Source organism: Zygotorulaspora mrakii, chromosome 1 (assembly GCF_013402915.1).
Source record: "Zygotorulaspora mrakii chromosome 1, complete sequence".
NCBI lineage: Eukaryota > Fungi > Ascomycota > Saccharomycetes > Saccharomycetales > Saccharomycetaceae > Zygotorulaspora > Zygotorulaspora mrakii.
This window is the reverse complement of record NC_050719.1, coordinates 1,666,661-1,685,878: the sequence shown is the minus strand read 5'-3', so window position 1 is coordinate 1,685,878 and position 19,218 is coordinate 1,666,661. Positions and strand designations below refer to the sequence as shown.

The 19,218-nt window shown below is 41.7% G+C and overlaps 9 protein-coding genes and 1 non-coding gene across 10 annotated transcripts, besides 2 other annotated features; 6 read left to right on the top strand and 4 right to left on the bottom strand.

Moving 5' to 3' along the window:
• Positions 1–9: 9 nt before the first annotated feature.
• On the bottom strand, positions 10–1,110 carry KSS1 (mitogen-activated serine/threonine-protein kinase KSS1; the record flags this gene model as incomplete). The annotated part of the gene is made up of 1 exon (XM_037286753.1): positions 10–1,110. One exon carries the CDS (start codon positions 1,108–1,110, stop codon positions 10–12), a length of 1,101 nt encoding a protein of 366 aa, XP_037142648.1.
• Positions 1,111–2,717: 1,607 nt separating this feature from the next.
• On the top strand, positions 2,718–3,575 carry NIT3 (putative hydrolase; the record flags this gene model as incomplete). The annotated part of the gene is made up of 1 exon (XM_037286752.1): positions 2,718–3,575. The coding sequence occupies one exon, from the start codon at positions 2,718–2,720 to the stop codon at positions 3,573–3,575; it is 858 nt and encodes a 285-aa protein (XP_037142647.1).
• Positions 3,576–3,737: 162 nt separating this feature from the next.
• Positions 3,738–3,819, top strand: HG535_0Atrna4S. The gene has a single exon. It is a non-coding gene; the product is annotated as a tRNA-Ser (tRNA).
• Positions 3,820–4,063: 244 nt separating this feature from the next.
• Positions 4,064–4,305: a sequence feature (long terminal repeat of Ty-like element~LTR).
• A 276-nt stretch (positions 4,306–4,581) lies between these two features.
• On the bottom strand, positions 4,582–9,883 carry HG535_0A08650 (uncharacterized protein; the record flags this gene model as incomplete). The annotated part of the gene is given in 2 exon segments (XM_037286751.1): positions 4,582–8,574; positions 8,576–9,883. Coding segments are annotated over 2 exon segments (5,301 nt in total).
• Positions 9,830–10,071: a sequence feature (LTR~long terminal repeat of Ty-like element).
• Positions 10,072–10,375: 304 nt separating this feature from the next.
• On the bottom strand, positions 10,376–11,005 carry HG535_0A08630 (uncharacterized protein; the record flags this gene model as incomplete). The annotated part of the gene is made up of 1 exon (XM_037286750.1): positions 10,376–11,005. The coding sequence occupies one exon, from the start codon at positions 11,003–11,005 to the stop codon at positions 10,376–10,378; it is 630 nt and encodes a 209-aa protein (XP_037142645.1).
• Positions 11,006–11,812: 807 nt separating this feature from the next.
• Positions 11,813–12,076, top strand: ACB1 (long-chain fatty acid transporter ACB1; the record flags this gene model as incomplete). The annotated part of the gene is made up of 1 exon (XM_037286749.1): positions 11,813–12,076. One exon carries the CDS (start codon positions 11,813–11,815, stop codon positions 12,074–12,076), a length of 264 nt encoding a protein of 87 aa, XP_037142644.1.
• A 288-nt stretch (positions 12,077–12,364) lies between these two features.
• Positions 12,365–14,965, top strand: KAP95 (karyopherin beta; the record flags this gene model as incomplete). Its single annotated transcript, XM_037286748.1, has 1 exon — positions 12,365–14,965. The coding sequence occupies one exon, from the start codon at positions 12,365–12,367 to the stop codon at positions 14,963–14,965; it is 2,601 nt and encodes an 866-aa protein (XP_037142643.1).
• Positions 14,966–15,547: 582 nt separating this feature from the next.
• CAX4 (dolichyldiphosphatase) lies at positions 15,548–16,243 on the top strand (the record flags this gene model as incomplete). Its single annotated transcript, XM_037286747.1, has 1 exon — positions 15,548–16,243. The coding sequence occupies one exon, from the start codon at positions 15,548–15,550 to the stop codon at positions 16,241–16,243; it is 696 nt and encodes a 231-aa protein (XP_037142642.1).
• A 658-nt stretch (positions 16,244–16,901) lies between these two features.
• On the top strand, positions 16,902–17,168 carry CIS1 (Cis1p; the record flags this gene model as incomplete). Its single annotated transcript, XM_037286746.1, has 1 exon — positions 16,902–17,168. One exon carries the CDS (start codon positions 16,902–16,904, stop codon positions 17,166–17,168), a length of 267 nt encoding a protein of 88 aa, XP_037142641.1.
• A 285-nt stretch (positions 17,169–17,453) lies between these two features.
• HG535_0A08580 (bifunctional fructose-2,6-bisphosphate 2-phosphatase/6-phosphofructo-2-kinase) lies at positions 17,454–19,100 on the bottom strand (the record flags this gene model as incomplete). The annotated part of the gene is made up of 1 exon (XM_037286745.1): positions 17,454–19,100. The coding sequence occupies one exon, from the start codon at positions 19,098–19,100 to the stop codon at positions 17,454–17,456; it is 1,647 nt and encodes a 548-aa protein (XP_037142640.1).
• Positions 19,101–19,218: the final 118 nt, after the last annotated feature.

Sequence of the window (19,218 nt, the reverse complement as noted above, 5' to 3'; positions counted from 1 at the left end):
CTATTTACATCAATTGATGGGCTTCATTATTTCGCTATACAGCATTAGTTTCAGGGTATCCATAGACAGTTCTGTCTCATCGTCGGGACTCTTGATCTCATTGTCAAGTTTCCAGAATTCATCCTCCAAATTTAGCGGAGGATATTCTGGTTCATCATCTGGATCGTGATATGTAGAAAGATAGGGATGTGCTAAGGCTTCCGCAGCACTGATTCTCTTGTTTGGATTGAACGTTAACATCTTATCCAATAGATCGAGCATCATAGGGTTCAAGCCCGTTTTGTTCAGGGAGATATCCCACGATAACTTTGGTTTCAGGGGTATATTAGCTATGTATTCCTTAGCACGTTGTGATTTGATTGATTCAAAATCCTCATATGTGGGAGATCCGGTAACTTCTAATATGAGCCATAATTGATGGTGATAATCTCTCCCAGGAAACAAAGGTTTACCTGATACAAGCTCTGCTAGTATGCAGCCACAAGACCATATGTCCATAGCTGTTGTATATTCCTGGAACGTCAACATAATTTCAGGAGCCCTGTACCACCTAGTGGCCACATATTCTGTCATGAAGCCAACTAAAGTTTCCTTAGAATCACTACTACTTGCTAGACATCTTGACAGCCCAAAATCACAAACTTTCAAGTCGCAATTAGAGTTCAGTAGCAAATTTGATGGTTTAAGGTCTCTATGAATCACTTTGGCACTGTGAATTGATTTTAATGCTCTCAAGATTTGATATGTAAAATACTGTATATGATCATCACTCAACGGATTTGTGGCATAATTGTTTATAATCCTTTGCAAGTCGGTCTCCATTAATTCTTGCACCAGGTATACAGCATTCAATTTCTCTATGGACGTTGGCCTTATTTTGTCCAGTATGCTTATGATATTTTCGTGGTTATGGAAATATCGCAATAATTTTATTTCACGTAAAGTTCGTGTTATGAACATCGCTTTACTAAACGGTTGAATCTTCTTGATAGCAACATTGATCCCTGTGGGTTTATGGACAGCTGAACAAACAGTCCCATAGGCTCCTTCGCCCACAAGAGCCACGAGCTTGTACTGTGCGGGTATATCGAAAGTTATGGTCCTCGGCATCTTTGAAGTGCTGTCTGCTACGCAGCTCCTGAACAAGAAATAAGCTGACCTTGATTTTTAGCGGTCCATGAAACAGTCTTTTTATATTATTTGTTGGTAATAGCTTAATGGTTTCAGATCGAAAATGTCCGCGCCGCGATGCCTCGAAACGTGAAGTATCGCCCCAGACAATAGAGTTGAAAACGTTTGAAAGATGTAAATTTGATTTACGTAAACCTTATCTAATACTATCAGACTTGCAGTACAGTCTGCCGTGCAGGCTCAACAGATAGATAGTTAAAAAAAGTACCGTCAACTGTTGTAGAGTGCCTATCTAAGCATTCAAGTATGATGCTATTTGTGGGGCTTTTACATCTTCCAGTATTGTAGACCAGCAATATGGTGTTCCAGCAAGATTTCACTAACGCAGCAAACCAGAAAATCTATCAGACTATTCCAGGCTGCTACTCGTAACGTCGAAACAGAAAATAGCAAGTTATAGCAGATGGGCAGTAGCAGTTTACCTCAACAAATGATCACTCAGAGTAATACAACTCTTTCTTCAGTTTCAAAGGCCTAGGCAATGCTCACATTTAGAGAACATGTACTCGGTCAATGGGCTTGTTCTCTATAGAACGGCCCATGCCCATTGGAAGAAAGAGCCGCCAAACTATAACACACTCGGAAAACAATCAGAAAATAAATAAAAAAATTGAGTATTCGTCAAAGTAAAAAATAAAATACTGGATCACTTGTCTGAGAAATTTATTCGAGTGAAAGGTAAGTTCTTGTCTCTTCTTCAATAGTATCAAACCAATCGCGGAAAATCTATCGAGGTTCAATTGCATCCGTTACGTGTTGTGTAAGTGCCTCCCGGAATGCAATATGTTACTGGCAGCATAACCTCTAGAGGCTGTAGCGACTTCATGCATATGATTAAAGATGTAAAATCTAGTTGCGTGTGCATAAACGAATCCTCAGAGAAGCCTTAGATCTTCAATTACATAATAATAGTTAGCAAGAGGTGCCCCACAGAGGAAATGTTCGACACACGCACATCAAAAGTGAAGATTCCTGATTAAATTTTATGGAAGAAGGATAGGTGCCTTCAAGTGCAAATAAAACAAGCTTATCTGAAAGTGCGCAGTTGTGCGACATTAAGATTATCTTTTCCAACTTGTGTGCTAAGCAGCTGCAGTTTCTCAAATTAGCTGAGAGACGGTTTACAAGTGGACGCTGGCACTGGATACTGTTTTTACATCGCTTTCAGTTGTACTTTAATGAAGTGTGAAGTACATTATTTGACTCTCAGGTCTCTCTGAGAGTTTAAAGAAGCATAAAACTTATCATATATGACAAGGTCACACTAATAACAGATGCTGGTCTTGCGCTGGTAAGCGCAACTAAGCAGAGAGTCACATTAAAACAGAATATAACTTCAGTTTACTTTTACATTCCAGTGTGGGGATGGACCTGGTTGAATATATTCTCAATAAATTCTTGTTATTACAACTCCCTTTTATCTATATTTTCAGAGGCTGTAATTTAAATTCTTATTTGAAAAGCTTATCTGACTCACAACTGACAATAACAATTAAGGACAAAGAAGACAGACAAACAATAAAAAGATGTCCAAGATACTATCTCAAAAAATTAAAGTGGCACTAATCCAATTGGCATGCGGGAAGCCAGACAAATCGGCAAACCTGCAAAGAGCTGGAACCTTAATTGAAAAAGCTGTAAAGGACGAACCAGACACTAAATTGGTGGTTCTGCCTGAATGTTTTAATGCACCATATGCTACTGATAAGTTTAGACCATACGCAGAAGTAATAGAACCAGAGTCTATTTCCGTTAAATACCTCTCCAACATTGCCAGCAAGCATAAGATTATCCTAGTCGGAGGTTCAATTCCAGAACTAGACCCAAAGACAGATAAAGTATATAATACTTCAGTTGTTTTCAACGAAAAAGGTGAGATCATCGGGAAGCATAGAAAGGCCCACTTGTTTGACATTGATATTCCAAATGGAATTACATTCAAGGAGAGCTTATCATTAACTGGTGGTGACGAAGCAACTACATTGGATACCACATATGGTAAAATCGGTGTTGGTATTTGCTACGACATGAGATTTCCAGAATTGGCAATGATTAGTGCTAGAAAGGGTGCCTTTGCAATGATATATCCTGCAGCCTTTAACACTGTCACAGGTCCGATGCACTGGAAATTGCTTGCCCGCGCTAGGTCGATTGATAACCAAATATACACTATTTTGGTCTCACCAGCCCGTAATATGAACAGTGATTATCATGCATACGGGCATTCGATGGTAGTCAACCCTCGTGGCGATGTCATTGTTGAAGCAGGCGAAGGTGAAGAGATTGTGTACGCAGATTTGGAACCTGAGGCCATCGAACAATTTAGAATGGGCATTCCAATCACGACACAGAGAAGATTCGATATATATAAAAATGTTGCGTAGTAAGATAGAGATGTGTAGACTTTAAAAGCTCGACGCCTTTGAAATCTGTGGAATTCTATATAACAGATTGAGTTATGTCGGTTGAGGAGAGTGTGACTTGCTTATGCTGAATCCCCATGCATGTAAGATCCATAATCTCTTTCCAAACAAACAGTTTAAAGTGGCAACTTGGCCGAGTGGTTAAGGCGAAAGATTAGAAATCTTTTGGGCTCTGCCCGCGCAGGTTCGAGTCCTGCAGTTGTCGTTATTTTTTTTGTCGTTATTTTTCGGTTCTTCAACCTGCCAAGATTTTTCCAAAAAGTCATGCGTCACTGGAAGCTAATAAGGATAATTTTAGAAACTGGACAACGATTTGATTGAACAACTAGCACCAGTGCCCTCACAAGAACCGAAGGATCGTTGCAGTTGTTTTTTTTCTTTGTTCTAGTTAATATATTTTTACGTAGACACAACATATTTTCAATTGAGATTGTAGTATATATGAATAAATATTTATAAAGAATGTTTTCTTCGGCGTTGTCGATAGTAACTTGGTTTGACATTGATGATGATACTATGATATTCAATTATAGAGATATATAATTCCTTGGTTTCCTATATCATGAATTGAGATAAAGCTAATTGAACTTGGATTAATATCTGGAAAATACGTCAGTATTTATACGTAACATTTTGCACCTATTGAACCATAATAGAGGACGACGAGTGAGGAATTTTCATCGTCATCACACCATTTCTAGTCCCATAGAATCCACAGTACAACTGTTATTTCATGTTCCATGCCATAGACTCCTTCGTAGTCAGACTCCTGAGTTGTAAACGTCTCGCGATAGACTGTCATCCGATATCTTTCCATTATCGATTGACATTCTGTTAGGGTTTCATCTGACTTCGTTTATTTTGTTTTACAGACCAATTGTCTCTTTCTGATTCTTATAAGTCATCTCTTTAATATATCTTACAATCTCGATTTATATTTCAACATACCACCCATGGTTCAATAATGCTATTTCACCCATGAATGAGTAAGCTTCTTGAATATGGCTATTGATGTAGGCTTGGTCAATATGTCCGCATAGTTATCTTCTGTCTTTATGTATTCGAACTTCAGATCGTTGCGTCTAGCTTCATCTCTTAACCTGAAAGCTCGTGTCCCGAAGAAACGATTTCTGAACGCTCTTGAATCTTCGCTTTGGTCCTCTACTATTGATATAGTAGGTTTTGAGTCAGTTAGTATCTTCGACCTAAGTGATGATGATGGATCAATTTGTTTTACTAGGCATGCTACTCCTTGTAACATTGGGACTGATTCGCTTACCGCATATATTTCTGCTTCGGTAGATGATATGACACGCAGTTTTTCGCTAGATGATCTCCCACCGATGACTTTTCCATTTAGGCAGTAGTAATGGCCCAATTGTGATCGGAATCCTTCTTCATTCGCAAACGATGCGTCAGTGATAGCGGTAATCCTATTTGTCTTGGTATGCTTGTTGGCATGCCAAATCAGCTTTTTGTGTTTTGACTGCCACACGAAGTTCAACAGCTGTTTGGTGAGTTTCTCCACTTGCTCTGAGGGGTATAGTGTATGCTGAGCTAGGATGTTCACATAATATAGAATATCGAATCTATATTTGTATCCCACATATGATAGCAATCCTATAGCCTTCTGCATTTGCTTAACCTTTTCTTTGTAGTCGTCTTCTTCAACGACCAGATTATCTTTGTGGATGTGTTCACCTGGTGTGCCTGGCACAAGAAACTTCTTGTTATCCTTTTCGATATCAAAACCTAAATGTGGAAGCTTTTCGGTTAAGGAGTTTTCCATTCCTATTGTCATTTTCTTTCCGAACGTATATTCTATTTCCAGTCCTAGAATATCGTATGTGGCCATGTTGTTTTCGTCTAATTTCCCATCGTGGATCACTTTGGTCTCGAACTTTTTCTTTAGAGTTTTGACCAGTTTGTTTGCTGCCTTGATATCTTTAGACAGGACGATCATGTCGTCTACAAAGAGGCATACAAAACATTCATTTTCATCTTTGAACACGCATGGCCAACCGGTTAATTCTGTCATGTTGCAAGAGTTGGTTAAGTAACTGCCAATCATCTTGTACCAGTTCGCTCCGCTCTGCTTAAGTCCATATAGTGACTTGTTCAACTTGAATGCTTTTCCTTTGAGCTTCATGTGTGGAGGTGCTCTGATGTACAGATCTTCTTCCAATTCAGCGTATAGGTACGCTGAGGATATGTCTAATTGGGTGATAAACATTTTCTTGTCTAGTGCTATGTTGAGACTGGTCATCAGGGCGTAATGATGTACCGTGTTTGCTTTGAGGTCTTCTTTGTAAGTTCCAGCCTTCTGCTGGTCACCTCTTGCAACGAATCTGCATTTCTTCCTTCCATCTCTCTTAGTGTTGAAAATAAACATGGAGTTTATTATTTGTTGTCTAGGGATCGTCTTTTCATTTACAGGTTTGTTAGGATCCCAGGTCTTCATTTTGATCAATTGGTCATATTCCTTCATGTAGGCTTCGTTGTATCCTTTTGCATCATTTTTATCATCATTATTGACAATTGCCTCATAGTAACTTAAGGAGGGTTTAATATGAGGAGTTGGATTCGAGTGTACTGCGTTGACATAAAGTATATGACGCTTTGGTCTCTTGCGTTGAGTCCTATCTTCAATTTCACCTAGAGCTAGACTACTTTTTCTTTTTGTACTTGGTGGCTTTACCCTCGGGATGTCGCCATTACGGTACTGAAAAATTCTATTCTTTCTTTCTTCTAAACTTTTAGCATTAACTTCTGGAGACTGATCGTTACCACCCACATTGGAGATAGACTCAGGTGTTTCGCTATCGGGAGTTGCTACAGTAGTACTCTCTGGTGCGGGGGACTCTTCCTCGCTGGGAAGTGGATCGAGTTCTGCTGTGGAGGTCGATGATGTGGTGCGCTCATCTTCCGTAGTAGGAGCAACATCATCGTAAGCAGATGCCTGTATTCCGACTGTGGATGCAATTGCACTGCTTGGGTCAATATCATTATTGATGGTTCTTCTTGAGACGGTATCGGGAATTGGATCCGGTGTCTTAGTGTTGTCAATGATGGCGGACGATGGGTGATCGTTTGCTGGATCATTTATGGGGTTTGACGTTGGTTCATTCTGCGTGGGCTGATCGTCACCTTCTGTATCATCATAGGTGACAGCATGGTTTGCGCTTTGAAGATTGATTCGGGGATCTTCATTGATCATGTTTGAACCATGTTCCTCGATATTATCAGCGATCTCGTCACTGGTATGTTCAGGAGGATCATCATGGATGTCTGGTCCTAGAACATCATTGTTGCCCTCGGGGATATACTCTGGTATGACTTCAGTTGTATCTGTGGTTCCAGTTTGGATAGGGTCATTACCACCCGACGAGGTAGATAGGTTATCGGCTGTTGGGGTTGGTGATACAGGCCTTTGATGAATGGTACCACCCGAATGGATTGACACATCCATTTCCATACCACCCGAATGGGTGGACATATTATTATCGAATTCACCGTCCTGTCTGGCTTCGAGTTGATCAAGTAGGGGAGCAATGACTGCGTCGGCGTCATCTGTCCTGTCATGAGGATCACCCCGAATTATCAGGTAGTTCGTAGTGTCAGTGACGGTATGTTTCGATGGGATGTATATTAGATAGCCATGGGATTCCGCGGATGGTGTGAGTGCGAATCCCACTATACCCCGTGGTCTAAGTTTGTTCTTTGGCGGATTATTTACCATGACACGTTGTCCAAATGGTAAAATAGTGCTGACATCTAGTCCTGTCAGGCCTGCTTTGGCCCTGGAGGAAGTGCCAACACTGGACGTTATTAATGAGTTCCTCATTAGCGTCGAGAACTGCACTGCATAGAACCAAAGGTGTAATGGTAGATTGCTACTGCGAAGCAGTGTCCGGCAATCATCGAGCAGTGTATAATTAAGGCGTTCAGCTACTCCGTTTGCTTTTGAGTCACCTACGGAAGTGTAGCATGGGATTATTCCGTACTCCTTGAAGAAGTTACGAATTGTCTTATTAGTATATTCGGATCCTCTGTCCATTTGGAAGCTGCGTACCTTTGTGTTGAACTGGGTTTTAACCATATTTACCAGTTCGCGAAACTTTGAGGTAACCGTTTCAGCTTCTTTATTCCACAAGCCAAAAACCCATCTAAATCTCGTGGCTTCATCTGTGAATGCCATGAAGTATGATGGTGACGATGTGGGCATGTGAGGTACAGGTCCAAAAATATCGGTATGTAAGAACTCGAAGGGTTGATAGGATTTTTGGTATGTCAATCTGGAACCCACCAAGTGTTTGTGCTTTTTGCTTTTTCCGCTCACACAATCCTCACACTGGAAGTTAGAGTATCCGGACCAATCTATGTCATCCATGGATAAATTTGTCAGCATCCCTTGCTTAATGGAATCTCTTAAAGTTTTAATGTTGACATGACCTAGGAGCCGATGTATAAATTCCATAGGGAACAATGGTTGTTTTTGAACGTTCATGACGTTCAACTTTTTGTGTGGTTTATGGATATATTTTGCCGGTATCCAATAGTAAGGTCCGATCTTTTTGATCCGTGCTACCATTTTCCCTTTATTATTGGTTACTTGGGAATTGTTGAAGTCGACGGTGATTCCGTTTTTTTGGAGCTCATGGAGACTCAATATGTCGACATGTGGCACTGTAGATGCCACTGCCTCTGTGTGAATAATGGAGGTACCCGGGAAGCTTAGCTGTAGGTCACCACTGACACTTATGGGGATCTCACGATCTTGCGCGTCAGCTATGCCTATATTGGGGTGTTTATTAATGTTGTGAAGGAGGCCTGGGTCGCGAATTACTGATATGGCGGCCCCAGAGTCAATCAGTAGATGTTGGTTATCTTCAACTAGTTCACCAGTTTGTGGTGTCTTCGTCATACTCGGACGTTTCTTCTTCGAATTCTGGAGAATGCCTAAGTAACTCTGTGTCGCGGGTGAGTCCGATTTTATGGATACCCTTACGATGGTAAGACTTTTTCTCCTTTCGTGAATTGATGGAGGGTTTTGGTAGTTTATCTTTGACATTTGGGCATTGAGGAGCAAAATGGCCCTCAGAGGAACACTTGTAACAATGTCTGTTTGTTACTGAAGGTGATGTTTCAGATGTATGTTTCTTATTTTTTATCAATCTGTCATATGTGCGCAATACACATTTCGAAATGCCTGCGATTGTGTTCAGGTCGTATTCCAGGTAATGATTCTCCCTAATCTTTGCATATTGACCGTGCAAATTTTTGAGCAGGTATTCACAAATTATGTCTTCTGGGATGTTGGAATTTGTTGCTTTAAGTTGACTATAAAGCTCTTTCACTCTACTAGTATAGTAATATGAATCTGCAGATCCGTCGTAACTTATTGTGGTTAGTTCTCTCCATATAGCGGATCTAAGGTTACTGTCTTCGGATACATGGCATAGGATAATTCGGAACAGGTCGTGTCCTCTTTTTATTGCGTCTTTGACGCTCTTTGGATAGGCTGTTTCCTTCACATATGTTTTGAAGGAATTAATGATGAAAGCCTTTTCGCTTTTCGTGGCATCCCTCTCAGATTCATTTAATCTGTCAGGTATGATATCACCTAGTTTGTTGTCTTCCAGAAATCTTTTGAATGATCTCATCCATCTGGGAAATTCCGAAGGATTACTGATCTCATCCAAGTCTGGTAACACTTGTTCATTGTTAGACTCTTTAGCGGACTCAGAAGTGGTATCATCTTCTGATCTCTGGTCATAGAACTTTCGATATTGCTTGAACTGATCGTTCAGCAGTTTTTGCTGGTACATGAATGTTTCATAGCTAGTGGCCGGAATGTATTTTATTCCGTCAGCATTCATATTCCAGTTGAACATGCCATTCCCCATTGGTGGCACCATTGGTGGCGCAATTGGAGGATATGGACTCGGCCATGGGTAAGGGTAAGTATAACCTTGTGTGGAACCAGTGTGTTGATAACCCGCATCGTATGCGCTTGATTTAGGGGAACCTTCCTGTTTGTTATCAACACTGGCCGGGATTGAAGGTTGCAACGAAGGAAAGTCTCTTTGTGAATCACTCAAGTTGGGATCAGTGCCATTGTTACTAATTTCCGAAGAGTTTGATTTCCCACGAGACGTAAACAAAGAATCCTCCGCTTCTCTACTCATTGAGAAGGGAACTTTAGCGGCGCTACCATATTTATAAAGAATGTTTTCTTCGGCGTTGTCGATAGTAACTTGGTTTGACATTGATGATGATACTATGATATTCAATTATAGAGATATATAATTCCTTGGTTTCCTATATCATGAATTGAGATAAAGCTAATTGAACTTGGATTAATATCTGGAAAATACGTCAGTATTTATACGTAACATTTTGCACCTATTGAACCATAATAGAGGACGACGAGTGAGGAATTTTCATCGTCATCACACCATTTCTAGTCCCATAGAATCCACAGTACAACTGTTATTTCATGTTCCATGCCATAGACTCCTTCGTAGTCAGACTCCTGAGTTGTAAACGTCTCGCGATAGACTGTCATCCGATATCTTTCCATTATCGATTGACATTCTGTTAGGGTTTCATCTGACTTCGTTTATTTTGTTTTACAGACCAATTGTCTCTTTCTGATTCTTATAAGTCATCTCTTTAATATATCTTACAATCTCGATTTATATTTCAACAATAAATGAGTAACAAAGTGTGCTAAAGGATGGTGTATTATTGGTAAAAGATTAGCTGATCTGTGCTGGTCCAGTAATGCCGGGGATCGAAATTCTTAGTCTGTGAGTAACGGGCAACTTTGGCACAACAGCCAAAACCGTAGTCAATAGAAAGTTCCATGAGAAAAGCTTTAGATCGTAATGTGAATAGTGCGTGCTGACCAGGAACAACGAAATGGGCACCAATATTAGAAATTTCCTCGCTGGCGTGTAAAGTGTCTCTCCGTTGATCTGCTCCCACATGGTCAGATTGTCGTAGGCCCCGCCGTTGAAGTCAAACGGCGTGCCCTTTATCAGATGGAACATGATATAGGAGCCGACAACATAGGTAGTGTTTGTAAGCGTCCACGACCACTCGGTCGTCACGCCAGGGAACAGGTTGTAGAATATCTTGAGCAGTAAAATAATCACAATATGGATGATCCAGGCACCTCGTTGGTCCACCCAAGTGGCGTTCATATTGGGCAACAACTGCTGGTCGTTCTCATCCTCGAACGTCTCGGGTTCCACATGCGATATTATACTGGAGGAGCGTCTCCTTCTGTGATCTTTGACCGGTTCGCTGAGGTTGGCTTTGCTATTTTGGCCACCGGATGGGAATGGTTTCAACGACGGTTCTCGTTCTTTTTCTGTATCAGTCATACTCTTGTACTATACTACTGCTGAATCAAAGAGTAACCACCAACACGTATACGCACTCCAAGGCTGTATTCTTTCTCTGTATATACTGCGACACTGTCGATATTTCTTGAGATTCGGTGGTAAAATGTAACTTTATCATATCACATTTTCCGGCTTTTTCCTTAAATATAGGGAAATACTCACTGAATCACACATGCTCAGCGGGCATTGAACACGCGCGCAGCGCAGTGCCACAAGTTGTCATGTACGAGACAACAACAAACAGGATACAAAAACCGTTGCAGCAGGAAAGTGCAATTGCAATGCGACGCGTACGCTGTTTGTTCCCTGCGAACCTTAAAGTTTACGTTTCAGCGCTCGATTTGGGACAACGGTGTACGAGCGATGAGGCGTGCAAGGCGTTTAAGTTCGCACACCGAGTGTCGTAGCGGATTCTCAAGCTGATTGGCATCGCGACAGTGAAACGTGTCCGAAGCGTGTCCAAATGAGTTCCGGACACTTTTCCGATTTTGGTTGGCGGTGAAGTTTCGGACACGTTTCGGACACGTTTCGGACACGTTTCGGACACGTTTCGGACACGTAGCACACTTTTGTCCGGATGTCCGAAACTGCCCTCGTTTTCGATTTGTTGGAGTTTCAACGTTTTGCCACTTGGCGGCATAGGGCTCCGGCGCGATCCGTGGCAGGGGATTTGCTTGTATATATAAACAACAAGTTTCGCTCTCGAGGACACTCGTTTCTGGCCCAGTAGAGCGTTGCTAGTTGTAGATTTCGAATTGCACAGTATAATCCAGCATTGTTCATAAGATGGTGTCGCAATTGTTTGAAGAAAAGGCCAAGGCTGTTAACGAGTTACCAACTAAACCAGACACGGATGAGTTGTTGAAGCTGTACGGTCTGTACAAACAAGCTACGGTCGGTGACAATGACAAGGAAAAGCCAGGTATCTTCAACATGAAGGACCGTTACAAGTGGGACGCCTGGGAGGAGTTGAAGGGGCTTTCCAAGGAAGACGCCGAGCAGCAGTACATCGCCTTTGTCGAGGAGCTCATCGCAAAGTACAGCTCCTGAGGGTGCCCGCCGGGGCTTCCCAGAGGTGGAGATATGAGATATATGTATCTATGTTAAGTATATTTATAGCGGCAGTTGCGCCCCCGTTAGAGTGGGCGGAGCTCATTGAGTTTCAAGATATCACTCTGTACGGCAGTGTGTTTTTTTGGTATTTTTTTTCTCGCTTTTGCCATAAAGGATTTCTGTCATTGAAGCAGGTGGAAAAGAACAAACCAGAGCCATTTGTTGCCACCGAGCGCTGTTGGTTGTTGCTGATCGTCCTACCTAGCAAGATTGCACTTGTGAGCCATGTCGTCAAGTGAGCTGGCACAGTTGTTGGAAAACACCATTTTGAGTGGTGACCAATCCATACGTATTGCGAGCGAAACCCAATTGAAGAAGTTATCGAATGAAAATTTCTTGCAGTTTGCAGGGCTGCTTTCAAGCGTTTTAGTAGATACGAGTGCCAAGCTGGAGGCTAGGATTCTGGCGGCATTGAGTTTGAAGAACGAGCTCATCTCGAAGGACTCGGTGAAGAACCTACAATATGCTCAACGTTGGGTTACTGTTGTAGACCCCGGTTCCAAAGAACAGATAAAACAAAATGCATTGCTGGGACTCACTGCCAATGATGAACCACGTGTGGCAAATGCGTCCGCACAGCTAATAGCGGCTATTGCAAATATTGAACTGCCTCGAGGTGAATGGCTCGATCTGATGAAAATTATGGTGGATTACACTACTCCCTCGCAGCCAGAAAATGTCAAGAGAGCGTCTCTTTTGGCTCTGGGTTACATCTGTGAAAGTGCTGACCCTCAGAGTCAAGTCTTGGTCTCCTCTTCGAATAATATTTTGATCGCGATTGTTCAAGGTGCCCAGGCGTCTGAAATTTCGACACCTGTTAGATTGGCCGCTTTGAATGCTTTGGCAGATTCTTTGGTGTTTATCAAGAACAATATGGAAAGAGAGGGTGAAAGAAACTACTTAATGCAAGTTGTATGTGAAGCCACTCAAGCCCAGGATTCTAATATTCAGACCGCTGCTTTTGGTTGCCTTTGTAAGATAATGTCACTGTATTATCAATTCATGAAGCCTTACATGGAACAAGCTTTATACGCTTTAACAATAGCTACAATGAAATCGCAGGATGATAAGGTAGCTTCAATGGCTGTTGAATTTTGGTCAACCATCTGTGAAGAAGAAATTGATATCGCTTATGAAGTTTCACAATTTCCACAATCGCCTTTGCAAAGCTATAATTTTGCGCTATCTTCGATTAAAGACGTTGTGCCAAATCTATTGAATCTTCTAACACGGCAAAACGAAGATCCTGAAGATGACGATTGGAATGTTTCAATGTCAGCTGGTGCGTCATTGCAACTCTTTGCTCAGAATTGTGGTAATCATGTTTTGGAACCAGTTTTACAATTCGTTGAACAAAACATTACGAGTGATAATTGGAGAAATCGTGAGGCATCGGTGATGGCCTTCGGCTCTATTATGGATGGACCAGACAAGACACAGCGCACTTATTATATTCATCAAGCATTGCCAGCAATCTTGAATTTAATGAATGATTCCTCGGTACAGGTCAAGGAGACAGCCGCATGGTGTATTGGTAGAATCGCTGATTTAGTTATTGATTCAATTGATCCACAACAACATTTACCTGGGGTTGTTCAAGCTTGCGTTCTTGGTTTACAAGATCACCCAAAAGTAGCCACAAATTGTTCTTGGACAATTATCAATCTAGTGGAACAGTTAGGTGAAATTAAACCATCGCCAATCTACAATTACTACCCTGCTCTGGTTGATGCTCTCATGAAAGCTGCGAACAGGTCTGATAATGAATTTAATGCAAGAGCATCTTCATTTTCTGCATTGACATCAATAGTCGAATATGCCAATAATACAGTTGCTGAAGTTTCTGCTTCAGTTTCAACTTTTGTTATGGATAAATTGGGTCAAACAATGAGTGTTGATGAGACTCAATTAAATATGGAAGACAGACAAAGTTTGCAAGAGTTACAGGCAAATATTCTAACCGTTTTGGCTGCCGTGATAAGAAAGTCGCCATCTAGTGTAGAATCAGTCTCTGATATGTTAATGGATTTATTTTTGAAAATGCTTGATAAAAAAGATTCATCTTATATTGAAGATGATGTCTTCTATGCGATTTCATCATTGGCGTCATCATTGGGACCGAAATTCGAAAAATATTTGGAAACTTTCTCCCCATATTTAGTAAGGGCTTTGAATCAAGTTGATTCACAAGTCGCAATTGCAGCTGTTGGTTTTGTCGCAGATATTTCAAACTCATTGGAGGGAGATTTCAACAAATATGCAATGGCCTTTATGAATGTTCTAGGTCAAATGATCACCGCTGAAAATGGAAGAAAGGAACTAAAACCTGTTGTACTTAGTGTATTTGGTGATATTGCATCAAATATAGGGCCCAACTTTATTCCATATTTAAATGAGGTTATGGGTTTATGTGTTGCAGCTCAAAATACCAAACCTGAAAATGGTACCCTAGAAGCTTTAGACTATCATATTAAAGTCATTGAATCCATTTTAGATGCATATGTCGGAACTGTTGCAGGTCTGAGTGGAAATCCTGAAGCATTATTCCCATATGTAGGTACCATTTTCCAATTCATATCTACGATAGCTGAAGATCCACAACTTTACGGTGAAGACTCAACAGCAAGATCAGCTGTTGGCATGATTGGTGATATAGCTGCAATGTTCCCAGATGGTTCCATTAAGCAATTCTATGCACAAGAATGGATAACCGAATTCATCAAAAGAACAAGAAGCAACCCAGTTTTTACTCAAGCTACTAAAGATACCGCAAGATGGGCAAGAGAACAACAGAAACATCAGTTATCCTTAGGAACCTTGACGTGAGGTGCTTTTCCCCATCTGCGTCGTTCTTTTGGATTATCATTTTTCTCAAAACTTTTATTTTTTTCTGCTTGACGATGACGCTTGTCAGGCAGTCTCCCTCTATTCTTCCTTTACTCTTTTATTTTTGCATTTACTCAATTTCTTTTTGATTTTGTATTACTCTCCTCATCATTATACACTTCATTTCACTTTTATTATACTCTCCTCTTTTACTCGAACTTTTCTATTTTTTGTTTTTCTGATCATATTCATATCTTTTCTCTCAATCACTCGTCATTCATCTCTTTTTATGCTGGACATATCTAGAGCGAAACTGGAATCCTCCACCTATCTTTATAAAACTAAAATTTCTCCTGTTTATATGAGCCAACGCTGCCCCAAATGGTCTGAAACAATTTTTGCACCATATTATCCTCCGACTATATATCGCTTGTTAATAGATTTCTTGAAATATTTGACGGATTTAAACTTTGCCCGCCTGGAAAACTGAGAAAAACAACATGAAACTCATCAAGAACAAACTAACAGTTAAATACGCGTGCTCTAAATAAGAGACCAATTGACCGCTTGAGCTAAGAATCTATGGCTGCAAACTCTACATTCAATCCGAATCTCATCCCATTCGATGATACTTACATTCTCTACGACTCCACTGATTTGTTATCTTTCATAAGTGCTTACTTTTCGCTTATACCTATAGCGATACTGGTGTTCCAATTATCGTGGTTTATTACAACAAGAGAATTTGAAGCCTGTATCATGGCCGCTGGTCAGGTTTCCAACGAGATACTGAACAATCTCATCAAGATAGTTGTCAAACAGCCGCGCCCCACATCGTTCGGCGATTCTTTCCAAAACGGTACCGTGCGTTCTGGATACGGCATGCCCAGCGCCCATTCACAATTCATGGGTTTCTTCTGCATGTACACCGGTCTCAGATACTGCCTGCGCTGGAAGGGGCTCACCGCGTGCAAAAGAGTCGCTGGCCTCATCACCGTAACGGCGCTGGCAGCATGCGTCTGCTTCTCAAGGGTCTACCTGCGCTACCACACGGTCGATCAAGTCCTCGTCGGTTTTTCGGCCGGGCTATGCAGCGGATCCTCCTACTTCCTAGTGGTTGCCATCCTGAGGGAACTCAAGATTATCGACTGGGTGCTCACCTGGAGACTGGCCCGTGTGCTCTACGTGAAGGACTCCTGCAACCAGGCACCCATCACGCTGAAAGAGGAGTACGAAGCCTATCGCCTAAGGCTAGAAAGAAGAATCAAGCGGGAATAGTATTTCACCCTCACTGACCTGCTTGGCCAAACCCTCATCCAGCCTTCGTCCAGGCCCAATTCAGCCCTCATCGTTACCAGTACATAGGGTACATAGCATCGCCAGAAAAGAAACGTCATGTAAACTCCCGTTTCGTACAAAACACGCTTCATCAGCGACTGTCCGTGTTCTTGGCACCGCCGGACCCTTCTTTTATCACTTCTTACTGCCATTTCCATTTTGGTTCCGCCCAATTTGTCATCGGCCGCGGACCCAGAAGTTACTTTCCGTGGATATACAAAGGAAGGAGGGTCTAACGGATTCCGTAAGCAAGATTCCGTGATAAGAGGTGGGAAAAAAGAATTTCACGGGTCCTTTCTATAGCCGCTAGCGGACATGGATACTATTTCCGATGCTGACGCAGCACCAACCTGGAAAGCTATAGCTGTATTACACAAAAAGGTTAACAGTATGATGCAACTGTAGGTAAGCAAAATTCGTGCTAATTCTTGGAGTGATATATATGTGGGCAGATTGACGGTGGAAGGCTCCCGACAGAAGTGTGATTTCATTGAACTTCTGGAGTTATCGCTGGCATCTGATTAAGAGGCCATCTGATTAAGAGACAAGCGAGCGTATATACACGTACAACAGGCACGTAGCACACATTCAGCTGAAGATGATGAAAACATTTGCAGACAGCAAGACGATTGCACCCCCTAGCCAGAGCAGCCTCGTATCGCTGGTGAGGTCAGTATTCGAGAGGCCTTTTGCGTCGTTTATACTGCTGGGGCGTGGCCGTCACGTGAGCACGAAGCCCAATATCATCACAAGAAACGACCTGCTGAAGGCAGCCGAGCTCTCGGAGGCCGGAGTGGCAGTGAGATCAGGTTCCCGGAGCCCTGGCGAGGTACATAGAAAGAGCAGAAGGACATCTGTCAGGTGATGAAGCAATCCAATGGCCTGGTGCCAGTCGATTTGGTTTGTGGGCGAGGTGCGAGGGTAATGGCGACGGAATGTCGGTAATGATGAATGTCTTCAGACTTTTTAATTTCTAATTTTGATTTCAGTAGAGGTAAGTCGCAGCCAGTGCTTAATTTTTGTAATATGTATATAGTCTAATAGTACGATTGGCATGTGGTATTCGTGTGGAATTATGTTTTAGTGTAGTGATTTATGAATATATGTGACTTTTAACAAAATGTTAAATATGGCGTTCTGCGGAGGTCTCTCATGCAGTAGTTAGGGGTAGCCTTTCAGCTTTGTTCTGAAAGGGACTAAATGAAATTTCGACTATTTCATCTCTTGGGAATTCTAGGCTCGGCAATTCTTCGCAGGTGCATGCCATCAAATAGCCGTACAGCACCTTTAACGTGGACTCATGGCCGATGATCAGCACATCGCCACACATGCGTTCAATCTCCAACAGTAAAGGTTCCATTCTAACGGCCAAATCATGGTAAGATTCGGCCCTGGGGAAGCGGTAGTGGTATTTGTCCTTGATATATTCGCTATACTCCTTTGGATACTGCGCTTTTATCTCTTCCTCCGTAAGGTCTGCAACAACTCCGGGGTGCAGCTGTTGCAGTTGGAACCTTTGTCGAACTGCAATTCCTTTCTCCAGGAAATATTTGGCAGTATCATAGGTTCTTTTTCTTGGCGCAGTCCAAACAACAAAGGAGTCGTCATCAGCACCGTCCCAAGATTGGATTTGTCTCACTTTATGGTTTCCCCGGGACAGTGTTCTTTGTAACGTGGTAACGGTGGGAATTAAACCAGAGCTTTCATTCATGACCAAGCCTTCTGGTGTCGGAGTTGAAGCCTTTGATGCGAATGTCGGAGTTCCGTTGCGAGATAATCTTTTGGAGTTTATTCTGTCCAGAACAGCTTCTGTTAAAATTTTTGAATAGCGCCTTCCTTCTTTATTCAGAACTTCATCGTCGATATATCTGTCGTTGTCACTAGTTCCGCAACGAGCAAAATACACGCACCCTCTTTTGTCTCGCACGTTCATCAGAAAGAACACTATCTTGTTGATAAGGTACCCATATCTGTTGTTATTAACAATTAGTCTCTGACCGGAATTGATGTATTTCACATAGCTCAAGTTCTCCTCTGGAATAATTTCCTCATATAATGGCTTATTCACCAATAATCTTTGCATGAAAGAGTTTCTTGCCTGATGCTTTGGAACGCCTTGGTAGTCGAAAGACTGTGCCGCCATCTTGATATTCCGATTCACTAGCTCGGCATCTGTCAGAACTGATTCGATGAATAAAACTTTGATATTGAAGGCAGAAAATTTCGTTTCCAACTCTTTTCTTTCACTGCGGCGAATATTGAGAGCATCATAGATTGCTAATTGCCCTTTAGTTTCTTGAAAAAAATTAACCATATCATCAAACACAAGTCCGAAAATTTTCCCCCTTACTTCAAGGCCTTCTTTCGTTGTTGGAAGTGCTGAAAAATAGTCATCAGGAACTTCAGTCCCCTGTCTTCTCCTGTATTCTGATACATGGAAGGATTTCGTTTTTACACCTAACCATTTGGTATACCTCGTAATTGCTACCGAGAGAAGCGTTTTGGAAGTTGCTGGTAAACCGACTAAAACAATAATAATTTTACCAGCATGGAAAAGTCTTCCTGATTCCGTAGAATATAGTTGTCCAGGAAATATATGATCTCCGGTAGCAACATTTTCGTGAACATTATCAGAACCTAAACCCTTCAACTGAGGCCTCCTTGAACTACTACCAGACCACCTTTTGCCCGTTCTTGCCATATGATTTCCAGTGTTATTACCTGTGACAGTGGAATCTGCGTCATCCTCATTACTCTTATGGTTGGCATCTTCTCCGTCCGATAAAACAACAGACATAGCAGGATTATATGCAGCTTTTATTCCGTCTGTTTACTCAGAGAAGCTTCCTCACTTCCTTTCAAAGATAAGATTGAAAGAAAATATGAAGGTTTTATATGAGTATCTACTCAGATTT